We start from the raw sequence: 21,378 nt of genomic DNA, 5'->3' as shown, positions 1-21,378 counted from the left end.
GGAGTGAGGTGGGAATCATCCACCAAACTGGCTAAGGGGTTATGCTCCAAAGCAGAAATGTGCTGGTAATTGGTAGAGGAAATGCTGTGTGTTATTGAAGGGAGAAGGTGAAGACATTTTTGAGATGCTCTTACATTAGTAAGTAGGAAAAAGGAGAGGCTTTCATGCATGAAGAGAAGTAATGACAGAAAGCGGGTGGGAGGTGCGTGACTGGAATGCAGCTCTGTCCACAGGAGGTAAGCGGAGGTGAGAGGGTTCTTGGGTCTTAGTATTCATACACAGTGAGGTGCTGTGAAGAAGGAAGAGTGTCCAGCCAAAAAGGAGCATACAGACTGACAGAAAGGGCACACTGTAGACTGCACTTAAATAATAGGAGAAGGTGAACTTGTGGGGCTGTTCCCAAGTATGCCGAAATTATGACTATGTACTTTAAAACAAAGCCATCAGAGAAGACCGGCTGAACAATTGCGTTCTGTTCAACCACAGGCAAGTCTGAGCTCAAATGCAGAAGCGGTAAATGTTCTATATGAATATTTTCTGTTAATGAACCTGCCCTCATCTCTTTTGCTAATCTGATTTTACATTTCAGCAAAGCTTCCTTGAAATAACACAGTGTCAAAATTCCAGTAAGCTATCCTAAGAGACTTTTTTAAGTATTGGTGTTCGGGAAAGGAATACGGCATGCTTGTCAGGCAGTATTTTTTCTTGAGGAGTTCTTAGATTGCCAATTCACCTAGTGAAGTGGCAGAGGAAAAAGGTGATATGAAGGTCATATTGGAGTCAGATAATCACAGACTTATTCGAGGAATGGAGAAAAGCTATACAACTGTTCATGCTTCACGTATTGAGTAACTACAGTTTTTCTCAGCATTCAATATAGAGGGCAATGATCCCAACGCAAGGAGAGGACATTGGAGAAGAGGAAAGTAAGTGGTATGGATTGGCAGGATGCCTCTGGGGATCGCCATCTGTTGCAGTTTGCACATAGCTGTAGGGTATCATGTAGCAAGCAAATGGTGGCATTAAAACCAGTCACAGACATGGAGCAGGTTAACTATCCATTCGAGAAGAATGCAAGTATGCTGGGATGCACGTGGGAAGCTGAGCTGGGGAAGTATGAGCCAGCATGTGGGAACTCGTGGATCCTCATGCATAGATCAGTTTTTGTTATGGACCAAAGAAACCCTTGGCTGATGAAATGTGTTTTCTTACTTTCAATGGGATAAACAAGCCCTGTATGTCTAGGGGGTTAACGTGGCCTGTGTTTATGGGTAGTGTTATGCAAGGTGTAAAGTATTGAGTTCTGAGATCGATTCATGTATCCCCACAACAACAACTAGTGTGAAAAATGTGAAGAAACAGATTTGAAATGTAAGGCTTTAATTTCAGAAAGCCATCAGCAGCAGAGAATTTTAAAAAGAAACATATTGATAGGATATCCACTGGATAGGATAGCGTTGTTCAGTTTTCTTGCTTCTCTTTTTGATCTGAGATGTCTGAAATACGATAATCTGTGGTATGTGCTGAAAAATGTGGGTGATTTTGAAGAGAGGAAGTGATTTGCATTTATAGGTTTCCTGTCTTGCTAGTGGAAAACTTGCTTTGAATTATGCTACACTTCTAGAACAGCATCTTGTTATCTGAAAAACATTCTTTTCATGTGTACAAGTAATAATTAAAAAACTCTTCTGTTCGAAGCAGGCTTCAAATTTCTTTTTTACCCAAGCTCATTCACACCTTCATGCTTGCTTTCTTGTCATGTTTTCCCAGAAATCCTTTCCTAAGTAATGCCTGGTGAACTTACTGCATCCACCAGTCCAGAAATACCTTCCAGCTCCAGTGACTGCAGATGAGATTATGTTGACCATAGGTTGCTTCTGCCTTCCTGTGCTCACCAACACTTTAGGGAATTTAGTATTTTGTTCACATAACCTGAACAGTACCATGATCTTTGAGATCGTGCTTGTCTGGCAAGTCTTTTAACTGGATTCTTGTGTACTCTTCCCTTGTCAGTGCAGCATGTCATGCCACGCTTAGTGAAGAAAGATAGATAAAAATTGCTTCAAAATATGCAACAACTTGGAATGATGGAGTTTGTGCCTAAGACCTACTTTTTAATGGGGTAGATGGATAAATTCTAATCCTTTGGACGAGGAAGTCAGGACACGGATGCTGCTGTCAGTTACTCAGCATCACAAAAGGAAATCCGTGGCAGAGCTGGGAACACTTCTCATTCCTGTCATGCTTAAACTGCAAAGCTGATACAGTGACTCTTGGGGTATTTAGTTAACATACGTGTCTGTCGCAGTCTCACAATGTGGTGTGATGCTGCTGTATTTCTTTATCTAACATTTGAACTGGAGTCAGCATTTCTCCCTGCCCCTACCAATTGAGGATTCTAGTCACTTTGACATCTTGTATATTTTGTCACCTAGGTGTGAGAAGGGGGTGGCTGATGTGATTGTGTAGCTTGCTTTCTTTAGCCCTGTTATTTGTGTCCATAAAAATACTGAGATTGAGATAATTTGAAGGAAAACAGGAGTGCAAGGTGAATTTGCAACCCAGTGTACAGGTGCAAAGTAAGAATTGTTGAAGACAAAAATAGTCTTGTCACCTTGTTATTACACAAATATACTCAGCTTGCTAGGCAGTATATAGCATAGCACAGATTTCAGAAAGGATTGTCAGCATGAAGACAAGCAAAGGGACCTTCAGCCCAGGCAAAAGTCCTGTGCATGAGTTCCCATGTGCAGAATTTTCAACAACTGTGGATAAAATGTCCTGGACGTGGCAGAAGCCCTTCTTACTGTGCTGTGGCTTTCTCTTGACTGTTCTCATATGTGATTAAATAAAGGTATGTTATGTGTTTATTCATACATTACCTTTTCTGCTTCTCTTGCTTCTGTTCTCCTCTTCCCCCACGTGCAGGCTTTGAATTACTGTACCAGCCAGATGTGGTTCGACTGTACCTCTCCATCCTCACCGAAAGTCAGAACTTCAACACTCTGGAAGCTGCAGCAGGGGCTTTGCAGAATCTCAGTGCTGGCAACTGGATGGTGAGTGCAGTCTTCTCTTTACTGTCTTTTGTTTCCTTTGTGTAGGTAAAGAGCAAAGCTATGTCCCGTTATAAGTGCACTGTTACTTGGTGCATTTACATCTCCTTTAAAAAGGAAGGAGGTGGGAAATCCAAAGGAATTACTTCAGTCTTACTTGCCCACTTAAGATGTTTTGCATCTTCTGGACAGATGGTGTTTACGTAGTGGAAGTGTCACTGAGCTCATGGTGGTTTAACCATGAGCAGGTTTTACTACTTAAACCACTTAACCATTGCTGCATCCATTCAGAAAAGCCTGTTGTTAGATGGTTAAGTGTCCTGAAAGCTTAATTCATTGGGCTGTCAGATTGCTCAGGAAACTGCACTCCAGAGTGTTCTCTGACACCCTCTCTGAAGCATCCCCAGCACTAATCAGGCAGTTCTCTCAAAGGTATGCCTGATCACTTCTAGAACTGCGGCAGAGTGGGACTGAGCAGCAGCCTGAGGATCAGCAAGGGTGGTGTTTCACAGTTCTCTTGAATACAGTTTATTTTAAAATCAATCATGAAACAGAATAAAAGCCTGAAATTGGAGGTGGGGGAAGATAACAGATGCTTCAGATGCTTTACTGTTCCCTCCAAATGACCTCTTTTTTCCTAATCCAGAGGGATATGTTTTCATGCTGAGGTGTATACAGAACAGATGCTGGTGGATGATGCTCCTTCCTTCTATTTCTGTCCTCTTTCCCCAGCAGCTTGCTAAGCTGTAGGGTGAACTTCTACATCCTTTCTTCCTTGGTGCTCAATGAACTTGAATTATGGGCTAAGTTATAGATGCATCAGCACACACAACCTTACTAGTCTTTGCAGAAAAAAAAAAAAAATTACAGTACTGAAAGAAATGCCAGGGGCGAGGAAAGGGCAGGTGCATGAACTCGCAATACTTTATGTTGTTTCTTTTCCCTTGTGTGTTCTGATCAGTGGTCCACGTACATCCGTGCAACAGTGCGGAAGGAGAGAGGCTTACCAGTGCTTGTGGAGCTGCTCCAGTCTGACTCTGACAAGGTTGTGAGGGCTGTATCAATTGCTCTGAGAAACCTTTCCATGGATCGCCGCAATAAGGATCTTATAGGTATCTTCTGAACTTTTCTAACCAGGCTGGGATCTTGGATACCCTTGAGACCTCCCATTTTCTGTCAGTTGTGCTGAGGATTTATTTTGTATGCAGTTTCCATCCGTGCTATCTGAGTTTACCCTGTAGCCACCAAGTGGAGGGCTGTCATCTCAGAATGTGTTTCCAGCCCATTCAAACAAGACATGGTTTGAGGGGAAATCTGTAACTCGGGAGTAATACAGATGTAGATTTTTTCAGCAGAGGAGTGTGCAGGGGTGTGGGTGGGGTAAGAGGTTTCTTGTCTCTTCCTTAGCTCTGGCTGACGTGGCACTTCTGCTCCTAGTCACATGGTGGTTACAGAGATGTTGCTCCTTAGGCCTGCTGTTTAGGTTAGAGTGGGGGTCTTGTCCTTGGCATGCTGAGCTAACCTGTGGAAGTGCAGTGGGCTCTGAAGTTGTCCCTTTTTTCTTGCTTCCTTCTCATCCTTTTGTGTGGTAGTTGCTTGTAGAAGCTGGACACCAAACAACTTTTCTTCAAAGTAGTTCTTGAGAAGTGCTCACTAGCTCCTATCCAGGGGTGTAAATAAGCATTCACCTGCCCATAAGCAGGGATCTGAAAGATTCAGCTGTGAGTTGAGTTTTCCTCTGGATGCCTCTGTATTTAACTGATGTATTTGTTTAAACTGTAACCCTATCAAGCAAGGAAATACTGGTCACATTTCAGGCCATCATCCAAGTTGATACTAACAAATAGCAAGGTGAGATTCTGCCTTAAAACACCAGGTTCTTTTTTGGTTGTTTTTTTTTGTTTTTTTTTTTTTTTTCAATAGTTCAGAGGTGTAGCCAGGCAAATGGTACAGACGGACACCTGGGAGTGATAAACTTTGGACTCCATGTTTTTTCTCGAGTACTATGCACTGAGAAGGCTAACTGCACCCAGGAGGAAATACTGTTACCTTTGTTGGGGGAAGGTTAATAAATGCATGACTGCACACCTTGCCCCAGAAGGCCTATTACAAGGCTAAGTTGAGTAAGCCATGTGCGTGTATTAGCATGAATATGTGGCATTAGCAGCAGCTACTGGATGCTTTTTGCCTCAGACATTGCAAAGTATGATAGATGCTGGCTGTAAAATTCTCAATAAAGATTACCTTTTTTTTTTTTTCCCCTTCCTCAATACATTTTAGTGTTCATGATGAAAGAGTTTGTCTTGGGTATCAACTCCCAATCACCTTGAAATAATGCATGATAAATACACTGTTAGGTTACAGTCTTGATGTTCAAAGCACACACATTATAAAGTTTTTTGACCTGGCAAACACCTTTGAGTTTTATAATTCAGGATGGGAAGCTGAAATGATTATTAGAGTTGACTAATGGTATCTCTTCCCCTTATCTAGGTAGTTATGCCATGGGTGAGCTAGTAAGAAATTTGCCCAGCAGGCAGCAGAGATCTGCAAAGAACCTGGAAGAGGATACAGTGGTTGCAGTGTTGAATACCATCCATGAAATCATTACTGACAGCTCAGAAAATGCAAGGTCTCTGATCCAGACACAGGGCATTCAGAAGCTGGTAGCTATCAGCAAGTCAAGGTAAGTGACAGTTAAAAGCAAAATGCGTAAGAACTCGCTGCAAACATGAAAATGTCACCATGAACAGCAGCTTTTGCTTTGTGAAAGTATTTAAGCTTCCTAACCTTTCAGAGCCTTTAATTTCAGAGCAATTAATATATAGCAGTAAAAACAGCACCTTTAATAGATTTACTTCATTAAAAAAAGAAAAAAGGCTAATTGAGTAGTCACTCCAGTTGTGTTAAGACATGTTCTCTTCTTGTCAGATACATCTTAGCACCGTGTATGCATTTAACAGACATCGTTTGCAGTGAAACCATGATCTTTCTTTTTAGTGTGGGAGGTCTTTTCCCTGTAGCAGTGTTCCATTCCTGAAATGCCTGTGATGAAATCTGGGGTTTTTTAGGTAAAATTGTTAATGATGAGCAGTAATTGTTCTGGCCAAAGGGCTGGTGGTGGTAATTTGAAATGACAAATTTTCACTCTGCAGTTCTGTTGAAAACTGTGTTCTGACTGCTTTAGAGAAAGGTTTGTTTAGTGTAGTTCAGCCAGTGAGACATTATAGACGTGTTTTCAGCAAACTTCTGGGAGAGTAGCTGAAGACTTCGTTGGGTTACGTTGTTATGAAATATGAGAGCCAACCAAGAATCAAGCCCTGTAGTGTTTTATAGAGGATGCTTGTGTACTGACTTAGTAAGGAAAGGATAAAATTTTATTTTCTATTTAAAAGTAGTTTATCTTTTGCTGACCCAGATTACTTTGTAAGGTATTATAAACCATGAAGCAACTTGATTAAATTGTGAGGAATATATGTAAGTTGGGATGAAGATTTGAAAAGTGGCTTAGAACTTGTTTTGTTGGTTTTTTTCCTAAACAAATCCAGGCAGGATGGAATCAGCCTGGTTTTTGTTAATGGCAGCTACAGGACAAAAGATTCACCCTGGCCTCAGTGCTTGCCCAGCAATGCACATGAAAACCCAGAAATCTGCACAATTTACAGCTTCTGTTTGGATTTGGGTTTTTTTGACAGCAAGTACCTATAGATACAAAGAAGTCAATGATTTCACATATATCCTGTAGCTTATAGGTTCAAAGAATAGCTGTATGGAATACTAGGTTATCTCCTGGATATTGTTTTGGTGCAAATAGGTCAACATATGAATAGTCTTATATTGCTTGATACTTAAGCTTTAATTTTATCTTCCAAATCAGCCAGTCTCCCAGAGAAACAAAAGCAGCATCTCACGTTCTTCAGATGATCTGGAGCTATAAAGAACTACGAAATGCCCTGCAGAAGGATGGGTGGAACAAATCACACTTCCAGGTAAAGATGCTGAGTCTTAGATTTAGTTATGGAAAGGCCTGAGTGGAAGATGTCCTAACTTAGTCAGTATGATAGATTGTGGGCTTTGCTTCTGTTCTTTTAGGTGATAGAACAATGTATGGTAATCTATTCAGTCACAGCATCATGAATATACTTGCTGGGTATGTTTTTCAGTGATCTGTGTAATACATCTCTTTAGGTTTTGGAAGCATGTCACCTCATATAGACAAAATGCTCATGCTTTACTAGAGGAAGAAGTAGCATGTCTTGTCTTAGTTGTCTGTCATTTGAAACTTTCCATCTAGCAGTGCAGGGCAGCCACTTGTTCTTGACATGCAGCCTCCTCATCAATCCTTGTGAAAAGGTTTTGCTCCTTTTACAGACCAAAAATGCTATCATTTAGGTAACAGGGAAAAAAATCCACCAACAAATCTATATGAAGATAAAAAATACTCCAGTGCCATATTATCAACAGGAGGTGGGCTTAGCAGCATTCCGTAATTTCTCTCTTACTGTTGGTTTGTTTATTCTTCTTGTTCAATTTCCCTGAATAGTGATTTCACATTATTTTTGTCTCGTAGTCTGTTTCTGCAACTCCAAAGGGTTCCAAAGGTACTGCTGGCAGGTCTGGCTATGATGACAGCACTTTGCCTCTGGTGGATAAAAGTCAAGGTCAGTTCTGCTATTTGTCACGTTTTTCATTGTGCTTTGCTCGCTTGCTTTCTGGATTTGCCACATCTGTGTGGCATGAGGGGATTAAAATGTGTTATGTGTGTGGTGATTTTTACCCCACAGTCGTGTTAGCTGGGTATAGAGAGTATTCCTTCCCTTGTGAAATGCACACTACTGTTATCAGTTAAATATTCCTGGGAGAGTTTGGGATAGATGTGAGTTAGAACTTCAACAGAGAATGGCCTTGTTTGATAATGTTATATATTAACAAATCTAGCCTTCAGCCAGGCAGTGGGCTTGGCCTTACCCCCACTCAGTAGTGGAGTCTTCCTTTCTAAATAAATGCAGCTGCTTTGGCAGTGCTTCTACCTCTATTGTGCAGTGTATTCATTGGAGATGGTTTATGCAACCGCTAACTAAACTTGTCTTTGCTTTTTTGTGAGGCCTGATGCAGCCGCACCAACACTAGTGTAGCTCCAGCTTTAATTTTAATTAAATGATTGCTTTGTCTACGAATCTGATTCTAGTTTCTAACACTCAGATGTAAAAATTTCTTTTCAGAAATCTTTAGTCTCCTATGGCAGAGTTTGCCATGTTGCACTGTACCTGGTCTAACTGCAGAAAGGAGCCCCCCACACTGCCCTGGCTGTTTCCACCTTCCCTGTCTGATCAAATCTGGCAGATTATGCAGACAGAGGATGACTTGGGTCAGTTTGCTGATCTGACAATAGACTTCTTGTTTTCTTTGTGGGTTAGCTTTCTGTTGGCTCAGCGGGCTGCTAGATTGGCTTGTGTGCCATGTGAAGATGCACCCTTACTGATATTCTTTCTCTTCTATTCTGGAGAGACCAGAGAGAAGCTTGTTAATGGCAGTAGGTAGTCCAAAGCAGAATTGCAGTTTCTCTTATCACTTGGAGAGGGGGAGTTCTATATTACAGTGCCAAAGCAGAAAATGTAAGGATTACATGTGCTCTCTGGAGAGCTTAAATCAAACTTGCCTTTCTGAATGGATAACAGTTGAATAGTTTGGGGGTTTTTTATTCTTCTTTACAATAGTCTCTGCATTCAGTACTTTATGGACCTCTCTGGTTCTGAGACTAATTTGAAAATACCAGGTGTTGAGAATAGCGAATGTAACTCAAGTTGTTTCAAGGTTTCTGTTTTACAGATAATGAAAAGGCTGGGAGTCGTGATATGATACCTATGGATGAACTTGGCCCAGGTAAATTCAGTCACAGATCAAACCCTCTGTCTGTTCCAGTAGAGCACACTGCCGCTCACGGGAAAGTTCAGCTCTTTCTCTAGGAGATATTCTTTCAGATGGATAAAGCTGACATTTAAAAATAGAACATTACCTTACAAAAGATTGGTCGTCGCCTCTTTTTTTTCCTGTCTTTTTTTCTTTGAAATCCATGTAGAGTGTACACACCAATTTCTCCACTACTGTAAGCATACAGTGGAGATATCCTGACTTAGCTTTCATTCAGCTCTCTGGCCCTTGAGGCAGCTGCATTCCCTGTTACAGATCTGGAAGTCTGGGGTTTCAGATGGAAAAAAAAAGTTAAAAATTTACTTCAATGTAACACTTGTGTTTTAATCCTTTGTCCTTGTGTTCTGCCTTTTTTTTATGTAGGTGATGCCAAAAATACGTTAGTATGTATGATATTGCTGGCTATACCTCTAATTCACCTGCATCTAGCCAGGCGTGGCTTTTTCTGTAGACTGAGAACAGCACCTACTGTCAGTGAAGTGCTCTGACATTGAGAAGCTCTGTAGTTTAAGACTTATAGAGGATTTTTTTTTAATTTACTAAGTTAGATGAAGGTGCTTTGTGGTCTGTTGGGAATTTGCTTTACTTCTTCCAGGTGACATTATTTTTATTTAAATAGCTATATTAATGCCCCTGAATCAAACAGTTTTATATACTGGTATTTGTGATTATAGCTGAAAATAAAAGCAAGTTAGAACCAAACTGAAAGCCAAGCATATTCAGAAGTTAAAATACCAGCTATATATTACCTTTCATATTCTTAGGAAAACGAGATGCCACCTGCAATGAATCAGCTGTCCATATGTATTTTGCATAAGGGAACACTGAAACATTTGTTCTCACAATGGAAGAAAGTAACTTCAGAGAAGACTCCCTGGCAGGATAGCTGTGCGCTAGCAGGTGCTGCAGCATGGGCAGTGCTGATTGTTTATAGTCACAATATTAATTGTTGCCTTATGCTTTCGGGAGTTACTGTACTGGTTACTCTGAGTACAAAATTAAATGCAAATTAACAGCATATGTACGACATCAGGCAGATTCTCTGGGCCATTCTGTTCTCCAGTCTTTTTATCACTATTAGAAGATGGAATCTGTCAAGTTTTCCTGACCCTAGCTCTTGTGTGTTTTTTGACTCCAACATGACTATAACTTTGTGCCATTTCAGAGGTCAACTGAGAAGGGACTAAATTAATTTATCCATTATATTATCCTTAATTCCAAGGAACTGGAATAAAAACTTAGTACTTCATATCTTCAGGCTCTTCCAAATGCCATATGTTTTTTGTCTTACGGAAATATTTACACGAGGAACTGCTCTAGACTATATTTTCTGATTTTAATTTCATTGTGGACTGTTGTATTCTGGGGGTTTTGTTCTTTTTCCACTCTGGAGTGAACTGGCGGATAGAAGGAGCAGAACATCAACGTGCAGTCCTCTGGGTTTGTACCTCCAGTAAGCAGTTTGGTTGTATCCCCACATACTCTACACCAGTCTGGGTTGAGCCTCCAGGAGAGACTGTCCTCACTTATGTTTGCAAAGAAAATGCATGACAGAGTACCAGAGAAAGTTGTTTGGCATCCCAGCTTATGTTTTTATTTCTTTTTATCGGAGAAAGTCCTGTGGCCTAGTTTCAGTTCTGTGTTTTCACTCTTGCCTTCTTCTCTTTCTGACTTCACATGCACTAAGATCTTTCTAGTTTATGTTCACTGTCTTTTAGAAAATTCTCATCTGTCTCCAGCTTTATGTTGCCCATTTTGTTTAATTTGGATACTTCAAGGTTGCATAGTTATCTTTCTGCTGTGGTACTGAACTGTAATTGCCTCAAACATGTTAAAGTGTGCCAGGGCAGAACTCGGTGAGTTTCCATGCCACACGTGTTAGAGGTACCCATCCCTTCAGCCAGGTCTTTCCAGCCCAGTGTTCATCCTGCTCTCCTGCAGTGGACAAGGCTGCTTGTTGCAGAACATCACTGCCTGCCTGCTGCTCATCTATTGCCTCTCTTTTAGCAAGGTTCACCTGTCTTGGTGCCTGTGCCTTTACTGTTAATCCATGTTGACTCTTTTCCAAGATTGCAAAAAGAAAATTGCTATTGGTATCTCAGCTTTGCTAATGCTGTAAGCGTCATCCTTCTCTATACAGGAAATTTGCTGTCAGTGTGTCTAGGGAGGCAGAAAGATTCGCTCCCCATCAGCTGGCAGTACTAGACCAGTCAGATTCCTGTTGTCTGGAGCAATGTGGGGGCCTGGGTAGAGTGTGGATGTCCTGGGAGATGGAAGAAAACATGTATAATGAGTTACCGTGGGATGCACTAGACAGCTCAGTGCAGAGATAGCTCAGGTCTGTCAGACCTCATCAGCTCCAGAAAAGTGTCTCTGCACTGAGTAATCTGGAGACTCTCAGTGCTTATTGTCACGGTGCTGCCTGAGGGTGGCTGTGACCCTGAGCTGTCTGTAGAAGCAGCAGAACTGTGATCTCAAGGCTGTACGTGAAATTTGTGAGTTCTCTGAAACTGGATCTGTGTTTTAATTAACCTACAGTTGGTCAGACAAGAGCATCTGGGAGCTGAGAATTGTTCAGACCACAGACACATAGTTCAGATGCCCCTGTCCTACATGCCCGCCTTCAGGCATAACTCTTCCTTTCTCCTCCTCCTCCTTTTTCATGGGTCCAGAGGTTTGATCTTTGTAAGTTGAGAGCTGTGAGAGGGCACAGATGGACTGACACTCAGCAGCCATTTGGTCCTGTAATTTGTCACGATGTTAAAACGTTGCTGCAGAGTGAATGGGAGATTTTCAGTGAAGCAGTACATAAGCAGAAAGTTGAGAGGGAGGAATAAACAAGCCAAGAATAGGACATGCCTCTGTTGACCAATATAACTTTTGTCTCTACATTGGATTGTGTTAACCCAGAATAATGCGCTTACACCTTGGAGCAGTAAGATCTGTATAGGTCTTCTTTATGCCACAGAAACAGAGTTAGTTCTGATTGCTTTTTAGAATGAATCAGAAACACGGGAGAAGCAGTACTTTCTAATTTCTTTGGAGAGCTGTGGTCCTTGGGGCACTGAGCTATTACTTCTCTGATGCAGCCCCCTTCAAGATATTTCTCGGTTTATTAAGTCAAATCATGAACTTCTTATCTCTGCTGCTACTTATCTTGACAGTCATAGCACAGTGTGTGGTTTTTAGAAACACGTATTCCATTAGTGCAGATGTGTGCAGCACCGTTAGCATGCAGACTGCACAACAGTGGGCTGACAGTATGAATTGCAGAATATGTTGGAACGTATGAAAAACAAAGTTCTTGACCATTCTTTGTTGTTAGATTACTGCCACTGTGCATAAGCTTGATCTTCCTGTTGCTGCTGACCTGGCTAAGCAGGTTTTTAAATTTTTTTAAATATTATTAAAGATCTGTTGTGCTTTTAATTTTTTGTGATTACAGTCCTTACTTCTGACCTTGCTCCCTGGGAAGTGTCATAGCTGCCATACTTCCCTTAGTAGCTGTTGCTTTCTGGGGGTAGGTTAAAGGTTCCTTTGTATCTTGGCAATCAATTTAAAAAATGTTTGTGGCCCTACAAAAATGCAAAGTGATCCATTACATCATTGTGAGTATAGTTAATATTAGATTGTAAAATGCTACCACATAGTTGTTGTGAGTTTGATTTTTTTTTTTTTCAGGAGTCACCATGTTTCCATCATTTAAATACATACCTATGAGTACTATTTATTCCTAAATAAATGATGAATCTTTAGATCAGGATATGACTTACTAGCAGTATTCATGCCTGTCATCTGAAAGAGAATTATTGGTTGTGTTCCTACACAAATGCTGGCTGGGTAGCTGGATTCAGCTGGCAGGCTTTAGGTTTTTTCTTTTTTGTTTGAAAGGAATAGCCAGGAATGTTAGGCATCTTCATTGTGAACAAATAATTTAAGTAAAGCTCTGTGCAGCAATTATATTCATGCTTTAAGATCTGTGTGCTACATGTGTAACTCCAACATTCTTCAGTTATTTTTAGGCAGCATGGTTAAATAATCTGTTACTATCCATGATGTCATAAATATATGCTATTTCAGGTGCTTGTTGCAGGTCTGTGTGTGCTTTGATTCATGAGACACAAAACTACAACTCTTCTAAAACTAACCTGGCTGTGGCCAGCATAAACATCATTTAGGGCCCAGCTCTGTGACTGTGTTTGGTACAAGTCATTCCAGCTGCGTGTGCTTTTGTCATGTGGGCAAACAGTGCCTCTTTATGCCCTGGGAACCCCACAAAAAACATTACTGACTTTTTTTTAATGACCTATTGCAGGCAAGTAATAAACTGAGAGAGGAGCATTTTGGTAGTTTATGTATTTTGTAGTATTGTAAGAAGCTAGTCTGTCAGGACATGACAACATTAATTATCCCTCAATTACACAGGGGAAAACAAGCCTACAGGGAGCTATAAATTTGAGTGTCATTTACTCCAGATTACAATGCTGTCAGAGCAGAGCAGGAGAGGATCTATTTGTCACTCATAATGAGGGAAATCTGATGCATCAGGTAAATAATTTAAGACTTGCATTGGCTGACAATGATTCAAAACAAAAGTTCTGAAACAATTAGAGCCATTTCTTCAAAAAGCCCTCTCGCACTTTTCCTTGTGTTCATCGCACTTTCATATTGTTTCTTAGTTGTCAGGAGAAGAAGCACCAACAGTGGCCACTTTGTAGTGAAAAACAGTCCAAGCACAGCAGGGCTTGCGTCAAGATTTCTTCCAGCTCGACAGGCCCTTTTTCTCGGTGCTCCGAAAGGGACTCTTCCAAACTGTCGTCATGTCCTGCTAGTAGTCAGAATCAGGAAGAGTGGGAACATGCTGCAGAGCATTCAGAGAATGAACACAGCCAATTAATCAGGCTGCTAAGCAAGGAACACAAGAGTTGGGCTGAATTTGGAGCTCATTAGCCACAGGGTGCGAGACAACAACTTGGTGCTTTCCTTGGGCACGCTAAAAACTGCAGCAGGCTGGTATGAAAACAGTGCTGCCTGCTAATGAGTGCCAGCATCCGGCACTGATATGAAAAGAGGGCTTTTCTGTTTTGTTTTGAGCTGGTAAAAATGAAATTTCAGAACTGGAGCGCATGTGAGAAGCAGGCTGCCAGCATCTTTGGGTTGTGATGGTTTATTTCCTTGTTTCTTTGCTGAAGAATTCTGCTAGCATCAGCTCTGGTTTTGCTCTTATTTGTGCTTTGTGCCTGACTGTCGTGTTATTTCTCCTCAGATGGGTACTCCACCATCGATCACCGGGACAAGGACCGCAAATACAAGACAAGTGATAACACAGGGGATGCCTCAGAGAAAGAACCTTTAAAAGTGAGCTTCCTCCTAGTACTGAATTCTAGATAGTGCCTTTAAAAGAAAGGAAGCCCGGTGTCCTCAGCAAAAAATACAGAGTAGTTACTCACCAGGGGGCTGTAAAGGGCTTTTTCTTTTAAGATAAAGGCACCATTTCATAGCATGGCACTTAGCTAACTAGAAATGAACCCAAAATCCTGCTTTGCAGTGTAGGAGCAATGCAGGCATTCACTGTATTCTTGTAAATGGATGAGGTTGTAAAAATAGAAAGTGTGTGTTTTGTCACCCTCGTCCAGGCAGCATTCCCTAGCCCTAAAGTGTCTGAGTATGCTCAGACTGTTCTGAGAATAATCACTTCGAACTGTCACAGTGCTTTGTTGTTTTCACCGTGAGAAGTAGGTGTGAGCTTGTGTGTCTGTGTACAGCAGTGTGGTCAACGGTGTTTGTGTCTTCAACGCTCATTTGGATGGCTTCATGCCATCCTGATGGTGAACTATGGGCATGGGCCAAGGAGATGGAGAGGGAAGAAGAGACATACATAGTTATGTGTGTGCCTTCTAAAAACAAACATAGACGACTTTCTAATTAAAAAAAAATCTTACTTCACAAAGCTCTTTGTGAGTTGTGTTGTGCAAAAGTATTGGGAGTTGTGTGCAAATGTGGCTGAGTAGGCTGTATGTAATTTCTGTTGCATTGCTGCACCTTTTCAGTAGACCTTTTTAAAAGTTGGTAAATGCTGTGGCCATCAGTTCTCTCTGGCCTCAAAACAAGCTTGTGTTTTCTCCTGGGGAAGTAATTTCAGGGAGGAAAGGGAGGATTCAGTGAAACAAGAGTCAGTGGTAGAAAACACTATTGTTAGTCTGCAGAAGGCTGTCCTTAATAACCTTCAGCCCATTGCTGATAGTATCAGAAAATCCAGGTGATTCATGTTCAGTGGAAACAATTAAACTTCAGTCAATTGAAAGGAAAACTCACTATTATTGAACAAGGGAAATAAAAATGTGATTTGGAGGAAAAATATTTCCATAGATCATGAATTAGGAAGGTGTCCTGCTGCATCGGGCTGCCTATATTAACTTGCCTGGTCATGCATTTCCTGCTGTGTCCTGCCTTTCCCTGAAGGTCCACCCTGGAGAATGGCTTCAGTCCAGCTGGACTTTTTTAAAGCACAGATCACTCTCTTCACTTTGCCAGCTCTGGCTTTAGCTGCACCCTGTTAGAGGCTGCCCATTTGGAATTTTTGGTAGAGGTGGTTGTGCTCCTTCATTTGTTTTTGGAACTGATAAAACTGAGGTAATAACTTGAGTCATGCAGTTCCAGTGTGGCAAGAGATGGCTCTGCCTGAACCAGTTTCAATGAAATAAACTTTCTAGTTCCCTCATCACAGCTCTAATATGTTTTGCAAGGACGCAGTGGGAATGGATGTACTAAGTGACAAAGGAATGTTGATCCATAGGATCCATAGGCTGAGGCAGGAAAAATTAACAAATACTTGGGTTTTTTGCCACTCTAAATTCATTAAAGTTGTCTGATACAACCCTCAAAATCACATCAAGCAGCCCCAACTGCAGTGTATGTCTGAAATGAAGCACAACCAGAACTCAGTGAGTAGCTGCTTTGCTTTTCTGAGAAAAAGCGAAAAAACATTTCACCTCGACAGTGTGTTCTCCCATAGTCTGTGCTGCCTCTTGGCTTTAAGGACAGAGGGTAATCTGAACTCAGCCCGTTGTACACATCAAAGGTATGCGCTGCCGTGCCCTCAGTCGGGCAGAACTGAGTAGCTGCTACTCATCCTCTCCCTGTGCTGTGAAACGGAAATAGATTTGTGGGGTGTTCTGGCTTGTGAACAGTCTAACCGCGGCTCTGGGGCTCAGGAGTGGCCGAGAACTGTGAATAATGATGGCAGGGAAGTGCAGCCTTTTGGCTGTTGCAGATGCTTTTGTCAGTATTGTGCCTTTGCTGATCTTGTTTCTTTCTCTACCACTAATTTTCCCTTGTGCTCCTTTAAGCTGACTTGTTTGGTGGTTTTGTTTGATTAATCCGCTCTGTTTTGCCTTTAACTCCTCACCCTGTGCTGCAGAATGACACAAATAGGAAAAACATTAACAGGAGTAACAGGGCTTCGGTGAATCTGGTGGATGCCCGTGACATTAAACCCCAGCCTGTTGACTCCTGGGTCTAATTTGCATGCATGGTAGGTCCTTTTAATGGTAATTGGTGCTAGTGATTAACTTGTCTCGTGCATGATCTGTATCGCTGTGGAATCTCTTCAAGGCTAACAGCTAACTGGGTCCTTTCAGACAAATGAAAATGCATTTGTAAAAAAAGTGGTGTTTATATTATTCAGTTTATCTTTATTGAAATCCAATCAAACACCACTGTTTGATTAAAAAATAACCTGTCAAATAACCAGGCAGAAAATTAATATTGTGAATGATTGGTTGTCAGTGGAAATGTGAAAGATTTCTGCGGTCAGGCCATGGGAATGAGTTTGAATAGTGTGTTCCTGCTTCCAACCATTTTTTTTCCCCTCTGTGCTCATTATAAGGATTATCCTGAGACTTAAGAAAAAGCATATCCTTGACTATTTCTGGATGTCCCCCGAGGTTGCCATGAATTACACAGCCCTACCCATCTGCAGGAAGGCTGCTGGCTGTACACAAGTTACTTTGCAAGGAGAGCTGATTTTGGTTACGCAATGAAAATTGACCCACAACTCCCGCTTCTCAATTCCTTTTTTTTTTATTTTCTTTTGCAAAGAAAGGTGCCTTCTTGTCACTTCTGAGTTCTCTGCCTTTGCCACGTGCCAAGTTCTTCAGTAATGTCACTGGCCTTTCTTCACTCCTGCCACTGCTAATCTGTCTCCTGCTGTCTTGCTAGACAGCCCTCTACCCCGCTTATACCTTCTGGCACGCCATCAGATGTGACGCTACGTTTGGAACAGCAGGTTTTTTGCCCCTGGCTAGCACTAAAGGAAAAGGAAAATCTTAGTGACTGTCATGAAGGCACTGGGCAACTTTCCCACCAGAGTGGACAATAGACCTTTAAAGGCCCAAATTCCAAAACATGGAGCATCATCCACCTCCATAATTCTACATGGAAATCCCTTGCATTAGTGGGAGAGAAAACTGCTGTATGTTTTTGGGTGGTGGTGTTGGATTTTTTTTTTTTTCCCCTCTTCTTCTTTGAGTCCAGTATAAGTGCTAAGTGTTCGCAGATTGTTTCTGTTCCTGGGTTGGAAGCACCTGCCTAGAGCAGCCTTTCAACATTGCCAGGTACTCTGGCACCATTGGCTTCCCATGGCTGGTCAGTACTGTGTGGGCAGTCTTGTTGACTCAGTCAAAGGGCACAGAGATAAATGTTTGTGTGTAGTGCCTGTACGCTTCACTCCTGCACTCTTCCTCTGAGCAGTGAAGGCTTACAGGTGGGGTACAGACTTTGAAAAATGACGTCTGTGCTCATTTTATCCCAGTCTTATCCTTCAAGGAACCCATATATTGGGGATATGTTAGCATTTGCAGTCACTGTCCTACCACTGGGTGATGGAGATCACCAAGGTCCTGTTACTTGCTGGTATTAATTAGTTTTGACTTTATTTTGCAGGGCTAGAGTCCAACCACATTTTTTTTAATTGAGGGGGAGAAACAAACATTGAATCGACACAGAGGATCTCATCAGTCACCACTGCCATTCAGATTTGGAGGGCGCTGCATCACTGACCAGGCTGCAGATTCCAGGAGGATGTGGGGAGAAAACAGAAGTGACGGCCATTGCCAACCCCAGAGCACCATGCCTTACAGCGAGACAATTTGCTTTTTAACTCAGTTACATTCCCACCAGAAATAGCCACCACCTCCCCCTCCCTCCCACACCTGCAAGAAGAAAGCAAGAAAAGAGAATCCAAGCTTCCATCTGGCTGGCTGCGTTCTTGGGTGACTCTTACGTGTGGACGGTGCCAAGTATGAGAAGTGAAGGTCATGAGGCAGCAAAGCAGACAGCTTCATAAGTGGAAGAGAAACTGCAGAATATTTGAAATAATATCGTAGGTGTAGCCATGAAGATAATAGCACTTTTCTGGTTTGAGGCTCATTGTTTTGTTTTTTGTTTGGGGGGATTTCTTTTGAACTGTGAATCTAACATTTTTAAAGGCTTTTTGAAAAATGTTTAGGTTTTCTTTATTATTTCCACAGAAAGGGCAGGAATGTTGAGTGAATTTATTGAATTTCAATGAAGAGAGAAAATGCAGAAGAACTATTAAACGCTGATCAAATGAACTGGAGAGTGGATGACAAAATTGATGCAAGCTGTATAATCTGCTTTTAGAGTAAGCTATATCAATCACAGTGCTATACTATCATTATAATCTGGTGTACAATACTTCTGCCTTTTGAATTCTGTAATGGCTCTGTTTTTATTTCCACATATTGAAAAGAAGTTTATTGAAGGTTTCAGTGTCCCTGGTTCAGAAATCTATGCTGAGAAATTGAGTTGGCTGGTTTTTTATTTTCTTGTTCTCAAAAGATTGCAATAAGGAGCTTCTACATTTTAAATGTACCAGTGTTGCATTGATGATGATTAACAATTTCTTTTGCCATAGCTGTTAACACATTGGAAGAAAATAGGAGCTTTTTCATAGAATGTCTTATTTTGAACACACTATAAATTTTAGATGGGTCTGTCACTTACATTTGATGGTAAACTTAAGACTGTTGGATCCATGTTTGCTTTGGGCTATAGATCCTGATGAAAAATGTCACAAAGGGAACTAGTTTGGCATTTTTAAAATCATCATCATGATTTCTGTGTTCCTTTGGTTTTGTTTTGAGATTACAAATTTCATCTGGTGTGAAAATCACCCATGTGCAACAGTTCTCCTCTAAGATGCCAAGGCCTGCTTTGTGTGAGGAGGAATTTTTACCTCATGAGAACGTACTCTGCATATATAGTATCTGGTAATGTCGTGAACTAAATGACTTCAGATCACTGATTTTCTCCAGGCATTGGTCGAGGGAGGGCAGCAGATGAGAATAGGAAGCAAATGTCTCACTAGTAGCATCAGAGGACTTTTGCTGATTTTATTTGGTTGCCACTGTTCTTTGATTGCCACATTTAGTCTCAAACAAGCTCCTAAAAACGGTGTGACTGGAAAGCACATTTTTGAACCTAACAAACATCATTTGCGGTTTTCAGTGCCTGCCGTTTCCTTTGTAATTAAAAAGGGGAAATATCCAACAACCTCACCACCCCCAAAATATTACTGTAATAGTAAACATCTAAAATTTTTGTAAAAAAAAATCAAAAACTTTAAAAAAAAGCAAGTACCAAGAGCTTTGTATCTTCTTGAGTATATTAAAAATTTGACATGAATACATATATATAAATAAATAAATCTATATATCTATATATATATATATATTGTTGTGCAGAGGATAGGTTAACAAAACCATGTAAAGTAGTTTGCAGGAGAAGGAAGCATTTGTTGATTCAGGGAAAAAGACTGATGCCAGAAGCTGTCAGTGATTTGGATGATACATGTGCTCCTTCACACCCTCCCTTTTTGACCCTCATCTTCCACATAACGTTGCAGTGGTCCCTTCCGGATCCTGGGGAAGGTGAAGTTGCTTGGAGCGAATTAAGATAGCCAAGGTTTGTTTTTTCACCTGCATGAGAGTCCTGTTGGGCCAAAGATGCTCAGCGGATCAAGGGACGCAAAGAGATACATCTGTGATTATCTGCATTGTGTCAGGGCTGTGTCTCTCCATGTGTAGACATAAAGTGTGGCAATGAAACCAGATACATAGTCTGACTGTATATTATATCAATGGTGCTCTTTTCATACTTGTTCTGCCAATACGCGGACACCCTTTTAACCAAGCTACACAGAAGAGTTTTATATCACTTTTGGTTATGTACTTGGTGTATTCTTTTTGTATATGAAAGGATTTTTTTAAAAACGTTCAGTAATTAGCAATGGAACCTGCTTTGTAGCTGATTAGAACAGTTGAAGAGAAGGGCCGTGATGTCAGTCTGTCCCTGATCTACTTCAAACCATATATTTACCAAAGGAGTCTGAGCAAAAGTTCACTTAAAATAAAGACCTGACTGTTGAAAGGAGTCTCTGCTAAGACTTTTTGATTTAGTTATTGTACAGATATTTCCAAGCCAACAAGAGGTTAACAGAGAAAACTGCAGGAAGGGAGAAGTGAAGTGACTAGGGGCCAATTATGTCCATGACCTCCTGTCCCAGATATCCCACAGCTCTCGGTGGGGCACTGCAGGGACACTCAAAATCTGGATTGGAATCTACTTCAGTCCCTGTCATTAGTGGGCTAAAAACACTGGGGAGTATTTGAAAAGCAAATTCAGACCCTTTCCAACTTTCCCCCAAAAGTCCTTTTTTGTATTTACACTGCATCCTGTGAGGAGCAAACCTCCCTGTCAGGCTAGATGGCACCCGCTGCCCAGGGTCGTTGTAGCAAACTGTTCTTTGTTTTCCTGGGGTAAGTGTTCATGGCAGCCAGCGTAGCTGTGGGCTGACAGCGTGGGTTTATTGCTGCAGAAAAGCAAAGGATGGTATTGAAGTCAAATACCAAGTCCATGGGACAGGGCTTCCCTTGGGAATCACATGTCTTACCCCTGCCATTCCCATGCCTTATAATAACAACTAATTCCCAAGTATGTAGCAATAACCCATCACTTACTTACATTACTGGGGTTTTTTTCTTCTCTCCAAACTGTTGTTTGGAATTGAGGAAGAAAAATTGATTTGGGGGGTGACTTGCCTGTGAGACTATCGCCTTGTATTATCAGCCCACCAGCTGAAGTCCAAAGCAAGATACTTTGAATCAGGTCTGGTGATCTAATGTCCTTTTTATCTACGGCCACAAGCTCTCTGCTGGGATGTGCTCTCCTCTGCCCTGACCTCTCCCCTTGTTGGCACGAGTGTGACTGGCTGTTTGAACTGTTCTGGGATGTGGGTGGATGAACCTGTAATTGTTGTATTTTGGCAGCAGGGACTGTATGTAAAGAAGGGAAAGTGGCAGTGTGTGTGACT

The 21,378-nt window shown here is 41.4% G+C and overlaps 1 protein-coding gene across 2 annotated transcripts in view; it reads left to right on the top strand.

Moving 5' to 3' along the window:
• The window catches only part of ARVCF (ARVCF delta catenin family member), an 89,081-nt gene extending 69,471 nt beyond the window's left edge, over nt 1–19,610 (top strand). The window contains exons 8-16 of one of the 2 annotated variants that reach the window (XM_010163668.1): nt 2,929–3,056; nt 4,015–4,165; nt 5,547–5,739; nt 6,931–7,042; nt 7,624–7,714; nt 8,883–8,936; nt 14,251–14,342; nt 16,405–16,518; nt 17,928–19,610. In XM_010163668.1, coding sequence (XP_010161970.1) covers nt 2,929–3,056; nt 4,015–4,165; nt 5,547–5,739; nt 6,931–7,042; nt 7,624–7,714; nt 8,883–8,936; nt 14,251–14,342; nt 16,405–16,506 — 923 coding nt within the window. In that variant the 3' untranslated portion in view covers nt 16,507–16,518; nt 17,928–19,610. The remainder of the gene's footprint in view (nt 1–2,928; nt 3,057–4,014; nt 4,166–5,546; nt 5,740–6,930; nt 7,043–7,623; nt 7,715–8,882; nt 8,937–14,250; nt 14,343–16,404; nt 16,519–17,927) is intronic. The other variant, XM_010163667.1, reaches the window with a different exon arrangement.
• Nucleotides 19,611–21,378: the final 1,768 nt, after the last annotated feature.

The sequence above is a fragment of the Antrostomus carolinensis genome, unplaced genomic scaffold (assembly GCF_000700745.2).
Source record: "Antrostomus carolinensis isolate BGI_N321 unplaced genomic scaffold, ASM70074v2 scaffold23732, whole genome shotgun sequence".
Lineage (NCBI taxonomy): Eukaryota > Metazoa > Chordata > Aves > Caprimulgiformes > Caprimulgidae > Antrostomus > Antrostomus carolinensis.
This window is presented reverse-complemented; position numbering and strand designations above follow the sequence as displayed.